The sequence below is a fragment of the Myotis davidii genome, unplaced genomic scaffold (genome assembly GCF_000327345.1).
Source record: "Myotis davidii unplaced genomic scaffold, ASM32734v1 scaffold827, whole genome shotgun sequence".
NCBI classification, from domain to species: Eukaryota; Metazoa; Chordata; class Mammalia; order Chiroptera; family Vespertilionidae; genus Myotis; species Myotis davidii.
Genome location: NW_006297815.1, coordinates 1636554 through 1648244, shown reverse-complemented (window position 1 = coordinate 1648244; position 11691 = coordinate 1636554). Strand labels below are relative to the sequence as shown.

The 11691-nt window shown below is 54.0% G+C and overlaps 1 protein-coding gene across 2 annotated transcripts in view; it reads left to right on the top strand.

Moving 5' to 3' along the window:
* The window catches only part of SLC12A5 (solute carrier family 12 (potassium/chloride transporter), member 5), a 36161-nt gene extending 24471 nt beyond the window's left edge, over positions 1–11690 (top strand). For both annotated transcript variants that reach the window (XM_006773536.2, XM_006773537.2), the window contains exons 13-26: positions 609–741; positions 1078–1176; positions 2331–2450; positions 2756–2860; positions 4155–4323; positions 6142–6337; positions 7234–7403; positions 7716–7847; positions 8974–9081; positions 10333–10455; positions 10548–10747; positions 11043–11057; positions 11278–11411; positions 11599–11690. In XM_006773536.2, the coding sequence (XP_006773599.1) occupies positions 609–741; positions 1078–1176; positions 2331–2450; positions 2756–2860; positions 4155–4323; positions 6142–6337; positions 7234–7403; positions 7716–7847; positions 8974–9081; positions 10333–10455; positions 10548–10747; positions 11043–11057; positions 11278–11411; positions 11599–11690 (1796 nt within the window). The remainder of the gene's footprint in view (positions 1–608; positions 742–1077; positions 1177–2330; positions 2451–2755; positions 2861–4154; positions 4324–6141; positions 6338–7233; positions 7404–7715; positions 7848–8973; positions 9082–10332; positions 10456–10547; positions 10748–11042; positions 11058–11277; positions 11412–11598) is intronic.
* The last annotated feature ends 1 nt before the right edge of the window (position 11691 follows it).

Below are 11691 nucleotides of genomic sequence, written 5' to 3'. Positions count from 1 at the left end.
AGGTGGCAGAGTGTGGAGAGAACAGTCCCTCCCTATCCCAGTCGGCCAGACCCCTGCCCAGGGAGGATACAGGGCGAGCCAGGGCCACAGCAAGCCTTGAACTGCCTTCTGGGGCCCTTCTGCTCTGTGCTGCCACTAAGAAGAATGGTTGTGCCTTATTTGGGATTTGGCCCTTGGTCAATGCCATCTTTTTGGACAGAGTTGTCTGCTCTTAGGGGAAAAATAAATGGCCCTCCTTTGGCCTAGTGATCAGGCAGGGATTCAAGGAGGCAGCCAAAGGGCAAGAAAGGGGCAGCTCTCTCCATGATGCTAAAAAAAAGATTTATGCCGCACACAGTCATGGCCTCTTACCGGCCTCCTGTCGTTCTTCTCCCATCTGTTTTTTCCCCTTAAGGGAGCATTTGAACTTCATTGCACTTGGGTACCAATGTCAGTGTGGGTGAGATACAGCAAAAGCCCGGCATCCCCTTGGGTATTGCTAAAAGATGAGACATACAACATCCTGTCCCTACCTCCTCACTGATGAGGGGATTCTGCCTCTACTGCACTGGTCCCCAAGACTGGAGGAGACACAAGAAGTCCTTAAGGGCTCAGGCTCCCATGACGGTTACTCTGTCCTCAGGTCTTTGGCCACGGCAAAGCCAACGGAGAGCCAACATGGGCCTTGCTCCTGACGGCCTGCATCTGCGAGATCGGCATCCTCATTGCGTCCCTCGATGAGGTCGCCCCCATCCTCTCCATGTGCGTGCTGGCCTCTTGTCCGCCCCACCAGCTCGGGGGTCTCTCTCCCTGGATCCAGCAGCTGTGACCCTGAGCAGCCCACCCAGACACTCTAACAGCCCCAGGAGGTTCCCCACCGTCATAGAAACCGTTCTTCGTTATATAGAGATTTACCCCCGCATGCAGCAGGCTGTGTTGTAACGGGGTTTGGCCTTTGAACCCCTTCCTAAGCACCAGAACAGGATTCGGACACCTCCCCAATTTCTTCTGCCCTTCCTCCCTCTCTTCCCTTCTGTTTCTCTTTCTGTTTCTGCCCCTCCTTGAACCTCTGTCCGTCCGGGCCTTTCTCTGTTCTAGGTTCTTCCTGATGTGCTACATGTTCGTGAACCTGGCCTGTGCGGTACAGACGCTGCTGAGGACGCCCAACTGGAGGCCACGCTTTCGATATTACCACTGGTGGGTGCCTCGTTCCCCCTGCCCACCCCACAGAAACCCCCTCATCTCCATCCTAATGTCCACCTCACCCTAGTCCATCCCTCCAGGTCTAAGCAGTCCAAACTCCAGCTTTTGTAGCCCAACTAGCATGAGAAAGGTCCTAGAGAGGGTTTCCGCATAATCACAAATAATAATATAATGCAGTCATAAGTGGTCTCAGCTGTCACCCCGTCCTGTGCACACTGCTCACCAGCTTACCATCTGGATGAGGAAACCTCAGTTTCCTGAGCTGTGGAATGGGATAGCAACTGTTCCCATCGCCTAGGCCCATTGGGAACAGTGCAGTGCTTGGTGCCCAGAGGATGCTCCTTTTGTGCAGCCTGGGATTCTTCTGATCATTTTATTTTAAGGCCCTTCATCCTCACAATAGGCCAGTGATGGCGAACCTATGACACGTCTGTCAGAGGTGACACGCGAACTCATTGTTTTGATTGATTTTTTTTGTTAAATTTAAACATATAAAATAAATATCAAAAATGTAAGTCTTTGTTTTACTATGGTTGCAAATATCAAAAAATTTCTATATGTGACACGGCCTCAGAGTTAAGTTAGGGTTTTTCAAAATGCTGACACGCTGAGCTCAAAAGGTTCGCCATCACTGCAATAGGCCCATGAGACAGGGCAGGAATGTCATGCTTGGTCTACCAAAAGGAGACAGGGGCTTACACAGGAGAAGGGACTGGCCCAAGGCCTCTCAGCAAGGCTATGGCGTATCTGGACCAGAACCCAGGCTGCCTGACTCCTGTCTCATGGCTCCTGCTTTGCCAGTGCCTCCCTTCCTGGGAGATCCTGCCTCCAGCTCTTCCCCAGAGAAACCTGCCTCAGAGCCCATCTGGTGAGGCGGTCTGGCAGAGGCTAAGGCACTGGGACAGGGAGGGGCGGCTCAGGAGTTGGGTGGGGCATGGGCTGGTGCCCTGTCGGTGGCTGCTCACTCATTCAGAAGGTCCCATATCCCTGTGGTGCTCATGGGGATGACGGTGTGAGTTCCTCTAGACCTGGGCGTGGTCTCCAGGTCCTGCCCAGGCCCTGCCCCATGTGAGTCTTGCTGTTTGAGCCTTGGCACCAGTGATGGCCCCGCCAGAGCTCAGAGGCCGGGTCTCTCTCCCATTGTCTAGGACACTCTCCTTCCTGGGCATGAGCCTCTGCCTGGCCCTCATGTTCATCTGCTCCTGGTATTATGCCCTGGTGGCCATGCTCATTGCTGGGCTCATCTACAAGTATATCGAGTACCGTGGGTAAGTGCAGGAGGAGGGGAGGGCTGGGAGAGACTGTGGGACGGAGGCGTGAGGAGGGGTAGGAGTGCTGGTGATGGGATGTTGGGGGCTGGGGGTGAGGCAGGAAGTGGGGGTAGAGTGGAGGAGGGGTGGCATGGGGTGGGATTGGGAGATAGGGGACAAGAGCAGAAGGAGGGCCGAGGCTTTGAGAAGTGGAGGTGGCAGGAGCGAGGTGCATGTCCTTTCTGAGCCTGTGATAGAGGACTCTGCCTGGGGACTGGCCACTTCAGTGTGGACTGTCCCCCCTGACACTCCCTGGCTTCCAGGGCGGAGAAGGAGTGGGGTGACGGGATCCGAGGCCTGTCTCTCAGTGCTGCTCGCTATGCCCTCTTACGCCTGGAGGAAGGGCCCCCTCACACCAAGAACTGGAGGTGAGCGGTGGGAGCACAGGTGTGAAGGCTCAGGGAGGGAGAGGGAGGGAGCAGGCCCTGACCTGCCTCACCTGCTTTGTGCTGCTGAGTGGTGTTCTCACCACAATGGTGTGTCCTCGACTCCTCCTCCCCAGCTCCGCCTGGTCTGAAACCTTCCCACCTACAGCACCAGGGCTGGGCCGAGTGCCAGACGTTTGTTCTCCAAAACCGACTCCCATGCCAGCCTCCTGACCATCTATTCATCCACTCATTCATCTATTCATTTATTCCGCTCTTACTTTTTTAAAATGTATGAATGCATGCTATGTGCCAAGCCCTCTTCAGGTCTCTGGGGACACAGTGAGCTCACAGTTCCATGGAGAAGGCACATCCAGAGACAGATGAACATAACATCATGTAGCATTTGCTCTGGGAGAGGAGGAACCATCCACTCTGAGAGTGATAGGGCATTTGGAAACCTCTAGATTCATCACAGTATCTCCATTTTGTTCATGTGAAAGTCGGGGACCAGAGAGGGTCTCAGAGGCCATGGAAGGCAGAGCTGGAGCCGGCACCTTCCCGCCTGCCGCAGCCCCCGGTGCTTTCTAAGCGCCTGCTCTGCCAGCCCATCCGCCTCTCACCCCCTCAGCTCCCTTTGCCAAGAGCAAAGCCTGGAACTCTGCACTGTGTCCTGACACCACTGGCTTGTCCTTGACGCTGTCTACTAACCCGGGGCTCCCACAGACCAGACCTTTGTGTTATTTGTCTGAGTTCTCAAATGCTTAGCAGAGGGTCTGGCCAGAGTAGGTTCTTAGAGAATGCTGTTAAACTCATGGGTGGTTGGATGGATGAGACAGCTAAAGGAAATAAATAAATGAATGGATAAATAGGTGGGTAAATACATAGGTGGATAAATATACATATGACGGCGGTTGGCTGCTCAGGTAGATTTGTGAACGAATGGGGTAGTATGTGAGGGTAATTAAGTGAATAATGCATGTATAGGTAAATTGATTTGGATGTAAGTGGATGATGGATGACTGAAAGATAAAATAGATGGGTGGGTGATTGAATGGATGTATGGATGAGTGAGGTAGATGGAGAGATGGATGGGTGGGTGAATGGTTAAATGGGTTGATACTCAAGGAAATGGATGGATGGATGGGTGGTGGGGATATAGGTGAGGAAATGGATGGGGGTACAGAGGACAGATGGTTAGTGAACTCACTGGTGTATGGTGTTTAGTTGTATGGGTGTATGGTGGGTGGTGATGGGTGGGTGGTGGATGGATCATGTGACCTTGCATCCTCTTCAGGCCACAGCTGCTGGTGCTGGTGCGTGTGGACCAAGACCAGAATGTGGTACACCCACAGCTGCTCTCACTGACCTCCCAGCTCAAGGCAGGGAAAGGCCTGACCATTGTGGGCTCTGTCCTTGAGGGCACCTTTTTGGACAACCATCCACAGGCCCAGCGGGCAGAGGAGGTGAGTGGAGGCCCTGGTGGGGAGGGAGGAAGGACAGGGCACTCAGGAAGACAGTCCTTACCCCTTCACGCTTCTTTCCTTCCACCTTTGGGATCAATGGGGGCTCAGACTTTGCTGTCCTCTTTCTTAGAAGGGGGGTCTAAGGGCTCAGGGTGTGAGTTCCTTAGAATCCAACTCATGGAACCAAAGACCATTGAGCCAGAAGGGCCCATTTTATGGATAGGGAAACCGAGGTGTAGAGAAGTCAGATCACTTGTCTAAAGACAGAAAAACTAGAACTGCTGGACTTCTTCCCCAGACTTCTTACTGCTGAAGTCAAACCTTCCAAAGTGTTTTCACATCCATGGATTCTTTCTATCCCCTTACGGAGTGGCGTCAGCAGGATGAGTATCCATGTTTGGAACAGGAAGAAACTGATGCACAAAAGGGAAGCAACTCGCTGAAAGTCACAAAGCTGCCTGGAAGCATAGGCAGGATTTGAACCCGGGTCCCTGGCTCCATGCTGCTTGCTCTTGTCCCCGTCCACTGGTCTATGCCCACGGAGCAGCTTACAGAGCCAGGTGTGGCACTAAGAGGTGTCAGAACCTGGTGGGCAGCAGGGGAAATGGGTTCTGTTTGCAATTCAGGCCTCTCTTCCCTTGGGCTGTGACCAGAGAGCAAAGGGAGCCTGTGGGAGGCCAGGTGAGCTGGGGAGGGGCACCCCGATGGCTTGTGAGAGTTGCTGTTTCTGCCTCTCTGGGCCATTCACACCATCTGTCAGGGCCCAGAGCTGGAGGCTCCCGCTGGTCACTTTTATTCAGAATGTGCTGTGCACTAGACACTGGGCTAGGCACAGGGGAGATGGAGGTGTACAAGGCCAAACCCCAGCCCCCAGGGTGGTCATAGGTGGGTGAGGATGATGGAACATTCACAGAGGGCACTCACCCCATCTGATGTGACAGGTGCTATGCTAGAGCTAATAGCAAGAGGAACAGAAAATGCTGAGTGTTTACACCTGTCAGGCAGTATACCCCCATCATGTCATGTCAGTCTCCTTATTCCTAAATGAGGTAGCTCTCACAGTCCCCATTTGACAGATGAGAAAACTGAGGCTCATGGAGGTTAGGCAGTTTGCCCAGGTCACACAGCAGGAGGTGGCAGAGGTAGGAATCGAAGCCTTTCTGTTTGACATTAGGGCAGTGGATGGGGTCAGACCCCTGCAGTTGAACCCCTATGATAGCCTCTGTTAGCTGTATGGCCTAAAGCAAGTCTTCATTTCTCTACGCCTCAATTTCCTCATCTGTAAAATGAGTGTAATAAAACTCTCCTCACATGCATTTAAAAGGCATATCATTATGCTAATTTTAAAAAACTGTTAAACAAATTGGCCGTGCAGAGGAGCCCAGTTTCACTCTGGTCTGGGTGGGGGTGGGGTGGGGGGTGGGGGTGATACCTGAAGAAAGTGACATTTGACTTGGGCTGGGCAGTGGGGAGGGGTCTGGGTGGTGGTGGAGAGCTAGCAGTCTTGACTCCTGCAGGGCTCACAGCCCTGGGAGGAAGTCAGTGGCAGGCAGTGGTGAGAGCTCCAGCTTTGAGAGGTATGAGCAATGGCTGGGTGGTGGGAGGTGTGAGGTTCCATCATGAAGAGCTTTGACTGGGCAACAAGGAATGGGGGCCAGAGGTGATGGGGAGCCATGTACAACGCTGGCACCAGAGCTGACGTTCTCAGAGCTGAGCTGCAGAAAGTGGGGCCCATGGCGGAAGGAAGGCTGCAAGGAGCCGGACGGGCCAGGGAGGCCTGAGGCTGGTCCTTATCTGATGTCCCCTCCCCACCCCCAGTCCATCCGGCGTCTGATGGAGGCGGAGAAAGTGAAAGGCTTCTGCCAGGTCGTAATTTCCTCCAACCTGCGTGACGGTGTGTCCCATCTGATTCAGTCCGGGGGCCTCGGGGGGCTGCAGCACAACACCGTGCTGGTGGGCTGGCCCCGCAACTGGCGGCAGAAGGAGGATCACCAGACGTGGAGGAACTTCATTGGTAAGGCAGGGGGGGCGGGGCAGTGGTGGGTTGGGTGGGAGGCTGTGGGGTCTCTCTCCTTTGGGGTAGTTTTCCAGGTGTGACAGATGTGGGTTCTGCATATCAGGGGATGGTGTTCAAAGCTGGCGAGGTGCTGGGGACTGTGCTGGGTGCTGGGGACTCAGGTGTGAAGCAGACAGTCTTGACTCCTGTGGGCTCACAGAGCTGGGAGGAAGTCAGTGCGGGGCAGGGGCAAGAGCTACAGCTTTGAAGCCACAGAAGCCGGGGCCTAAATCTCACTTCTGGGCCTTCCTGGCTGTGTGATTGTTCACAAGTAACTCACCCTCTCTGGGCATCAGAGTCCTCGGTCACAGGAATATAGTAACTAACATTTACGGACTGTGTTCTGTGTGCCAGACAAGCTGAGGCTTTCTCTAAGTCTAATTCTCTAAGTCCGTGAGAGCAGGGCACTGCTATCTCCATGTGTGGGGTGTGAAACTGACGCACAGAGGGATCAAGGAGTTTGCTCCAGGTCACACAGCTGGTAAACCAAGAGGCTGCACTCTTAACTCCAGGCTGTTCTGTCTCCTTCATAGGTAGATCGCAGTTACAAGGTGGTTGGGAGGATTAAATGAGGCCATGCATGGTAGACGGCTTAATAATCAGAAAGGGCAGTTGGGGAAACTGAGGCCCAGAGAGGTTGAGAGGCTTTCCCAAATTCAAACAGCAAATACGTGATGAGGCCCAGGTAGTTGCTGGTTTTCTGACTACTCAGCCCAAGGCCAAGGTGGAGCGGGTGGGGCGGGGTGGGGTGCTGGGTGCGGTGCTGGGTGCTGGGAGCCCCTGTGGCTGCTGCTGGTGCAGGATGAGACCAGGGTCACTGTTTCCCATCTGGCCCTCTCCTTGGCCTCCCCCAGAGCTGGTCCGGGAAACCACAGCTGGCCACCTGGCCTTGTTGGTCACCAAGAACGTTTCCATGTTTCCCGGGAACCCCGAGCGCTTCTCGGAGGGCAGCATCGACGTCTGGTGGATTGTGCACGACGGTGGCATGCTTATGCTGCTGCCCTTCCTGCTACGGCACCACAAGGTGAGCATGGGTGTGTGCACGTGTGTACATTCGTCGGCGAGGCTCATGGGCTCTGGCCTGGGCCAGCCTCCGTGTGAGCTCCTGGGAAGGGGTATGACCGCCTCCTTCGTTCCAAGATGTTAGGAACTGGGGACCTACACCTAAGCAGGGGCCTTTTTGTAGGGAGTGGTCGTTGAGCTAACGATTTGGGTCTGCATGTCTGTGTGGCAAGGTGGGTGGGAAGGGTGAGGACAAGGTCCTCTCTAGGTTCTGGCCCTGGGTCTCCTCACTACATCTGGGCTGGACCTTTCTGGGTCCCCTTCCCCCCTCCAGGTCTGGCGGAAGTGCAAGATGCGGATCTTCACTGTGGCCCAGATGGACGACAATAGCATCCAGATGAAGAAGGACCTGACCACATTTTTGTACCATTTACGTATCACCGCGGAGGTTGAGGTGGTGGAAATGGTGAGTCCCCAGGAGTCACCCCTGAAGTTTTGGAGTTCCACCCCCTGGGCCCTCTTTCCTCTTGGCCCAGCACCAGTAGGGAAACCCCAACAACAATCATCTTATGATGCTGGGGTTCCTCCCCGCACTGCTTCTTGACCTCTCACATATTCATCCAAGAGCCTGTCTCTCTCTCCTCCTTCCTCTCTGAAACCAATACAAATATATTTTAAAAAAAAGAATAGCCATGTCACCCAAGTTGGTTTGGCTCAGTAGATAGAACAGACTGAAGGGTCACGGGTTGGATTCTGGTCAAGGGCATGTACCTTCATTTGGAGGCTCGATCCCCAGGCCCAGTCAGGCGAGTATGGGAGGCAACCAATTGATGTGTCTCTCTAACATTGATGTTTCTCTCCCCGTCCCTTCCACTCTCTCTCTCTCAAAAAAAAATCAATGGAAAGATATCCTCAGGTGAGGATTAACAAAAAAGAAGAAAGAAAGAAAAAGATCCATGTTTAATAGTGCTCATGATATGTAAGGCACAGTTTTATGTACTTTACATATATTGGTTCTCATAGCAACCAATGAAACAATACAATCATCAGCATTTCCATTTTATGGATTAGGGAGTCAAGGCAAAGAAAGGTTATGTAATTTGCCCCAAAATGCTCACTAGTGGCAGAGTCAGGATTTGAACCCAGGCAGGCTGGCTCTAGGATTACACTATACAGCCTCACATCCATCCATTCTCAGTTTATTTATCTATCTACCCATCCTTCTGTGTATTCATTCATCTACCCATATATTCATTAATGTATTCATTTACTCACCCATCCATTCATTCACGTGTGTATCCATTCATCCCTTTGTTTCTTTTTTTATTTCTTCCCCTTTTCCATTCACCTGGATAATTAATTAATCCACCAGTGCCTGGTCCTGTGCTGGACTGAGGAGGGAATAAGCTGCATTGTCTTCAAAGAGCATCGTTCTTGCCTCCCACAACTGTTGGTTAAATTAGGTCATTTGATAGGGAAGCTCCACGCTGGCAGAAGGAAGGGGCCTGCCTCCTGTCCCTTGGCCTTGTACCTGAGCTTGTAGCTCATGCTTTTTTCCCTCACCACCCTGCCCCTACCTTGACTGCCCACAGCATGAGAGCGACATCTCCGCTTACACCTACGAGAAGACCTTGGTGATGGAGCAGCGTTCCCAGATCCTCAAACAGATGCATTTAACCAAGAACGAGCGGGAGCGGGAGGTGAGGTTGCCCTGGCTGGGCTCTCAGAGCCTCAAGCTGCTGCCAGCTCTGGGTCTGCACAGGTCTGGAATGGCTCAGGGCTGGCATGCTTCAGAGCATGACTCATCACCCTTATTCCTCCCATCACTGGGCTCCCCAGCATCGGAGTTACACACTGCAGCTGCACCTACCAAGCCTTTCAGCCAAGATGTAGAGGGGCTGTGGCATGGGTGACAGGCTTAGCTCTCTGTCTGTGACTTCTGGGGCCAACGGGAGAATAGTGGGTCCTAAATATGGATGGTGGACAGGCTGCCAGTGTGAGGGGTCATGTGATAGCCCCTCAGAGAGCGGGTAACAGATGGATATTTAGAGTGTGGTGGATGGGTTCACAGGGTTAATGATGATAAGCCTGTATGGGGTATGGGTGTAAGATCTCCTGGTGGGGGTAATGTGGGGCCACTAGTCCCACCCCAGGGAGTAGGATACTTGGGGAAATGAAAGACGGTACCCAGGAGCTGGGGACAGGTAAGCTCTCAGCGGTAGGTGACAGGTTGCCTGGGGAATGGGTGGCAGATCCTATAGGCCAGGATGACAGGCCATGGTTGATGGGTCTCCCAGGTGTGGATAATATATTTCTCAGATAGTGGTTGAAGGATCCTCAGGGGAATGAGTGATGGGTACTCATTTGAGCTGGGAAGGATGAACCCCCAAGAATGTTAACCAGGTGTGATAGTAAAAATAGTACATGTGGCCCTAGTGGGCTTGGCTCAGTGGATAGAGCATCAGCCTGTGGACTGAAGGGTTCCAGGTTCGATTCCGACCAAGGGCACATGCCTGGGTTGCGGGCTCCATCCCCAGTAGGGGTTTGCAGGAGGCAGGTGATCAATGATTCTCTCTCATCAGTGATGTTTCTATCTCTCTTTCCTCCCTTCCTCTCTGAAATCAATAAAGAAATATATATTTTTTAAAAAATAGTACATGTGCACTGACCAATCGGAGCTGACACTGACCACAGTGCTATGGTGGAGCCCTGCAGGCCCAGGTGTTAACCCTTTAGTTGCTGCGTGGTGGGGCAGTCAGGGGCTCTGGAGAGGAGTTGCAATGGCAGGTCAGTGGGCAGCAGCTATTTGCTATGGAAGCATTACCCGAACGCCTGTAAAGTTCCCAAAAGCGTGCACCCTGCCTGAATATCAACTCTGGTGGTACCTCTTTGCAGGGCATGGGTGGTGGTAACTCACAGCAGAGCTGGCACCAACCTTTGTTGCTCCCTAGATCCAGAGCATCACAGACGAATCTCGGGGCTCAATCCGGAGAAAGAATCCAGCCAACACTCGGCTCCGCCTCAACGTCCCAGAAGAGACAGCTGGTGACAGTGAGGAGAAGCCCGAAGAGGAGGTATGCAACTGGGGTGGTTTGGCCCCATCCAGTGGGAGCAGAACCTTTGGCCTCCAAAGGAGTCATGTGCTATCCCTTTGTTCATCCCTCAGGTGCAGCTGATCCACGACCAGAGTGCTCCCAGCTGCCCCAGCAGCACACCATCCCCGGGGGAGGAGCCTGAGGGGGCGGGAGAGGCAGATCCCGACAAGGTGCATCTCACCTGGACCAAGGACAAGTCCGTGGCAGAGAAGAATAAGGGCCCCAGTCCTGTCTCGTCCGAGGGCATCAAGGACTTCTTCAGCATGAAGCCGTACGGGCCGGGGGCTGCGGGCTGGGGTGAACCCACAGGGTCTGTGCTCCCCACGGCAGAGCAGCATGCAGCGCGGGTCCTGGGCTGGCAGTTGGAAGACCCAGCCCACACCTTGTCTTGGTCTCCCCATCTGAGGACTCAGGGGCAGGGCCTGATTGCTGAGGGTCAGAACTCCCAGGGCGGGCAGTGGAAAGGCCCAGTCAGGGTGGGTGATGGTGGCTCAGGTCCCTGGCCCCCCCTGCTTTGTCTGACCCCTCTCTTTTCTTCCTCTTTGCTTCTCCTGTGTTTACTGAAGGGAGTGGGAGAACTTGTAAGTGCTTCTGAATTTTTTATTCTCTTTGCTGCACTGGCCAGAGTCCCTACTCTCCTCACTATGTCATGACCCCTCAACTCATGCCCCTGACCTCTGGGCTCTCCGAAGAGCCCAGGTCGGAGGGGTCTGGGGTTGGTGGTCCCTGGTTGCAAGAACTGGGGCCCAGCAGCCCCGCTCTTCAGGCTCAGGGTGCCCTCCTCCCACCTTCCTCCCGCAGAAACCAGTCCAACGTGCGGCGCATGCACACGGCCGTGCGGCTGAACGAGGTCATTGTGAAGAAATCCCGGGACGCCAAGCTCGTGTTGCTCAACATGCCTGGGCCTCCCCGCAACCGCAACGGCGATGAAAACTGTATCCTGAACTTTAAACTGGGGGGAAGAGGGAGGTGGACGTCAGGGAACCTGGGTCCTGGCCCTGGGACGGAAGACGGAGCGGTCCTGCTTTAGGGCCAGCACCTCGGTCAGGGCGGAGGCCCACGGTGTCCAATTCCATCCGGAGGAGGCGAGGGGTCGGGTCTTGGTCCTTGACCGGCGCTCAGACATGGAGTTCCTCGAGGTCCTCACCGAGCACCTGGATCGGGTGATGCTGGTCCGCGGCGGCGGCCGCGAAGTCATCACTATCTACTCCTGAG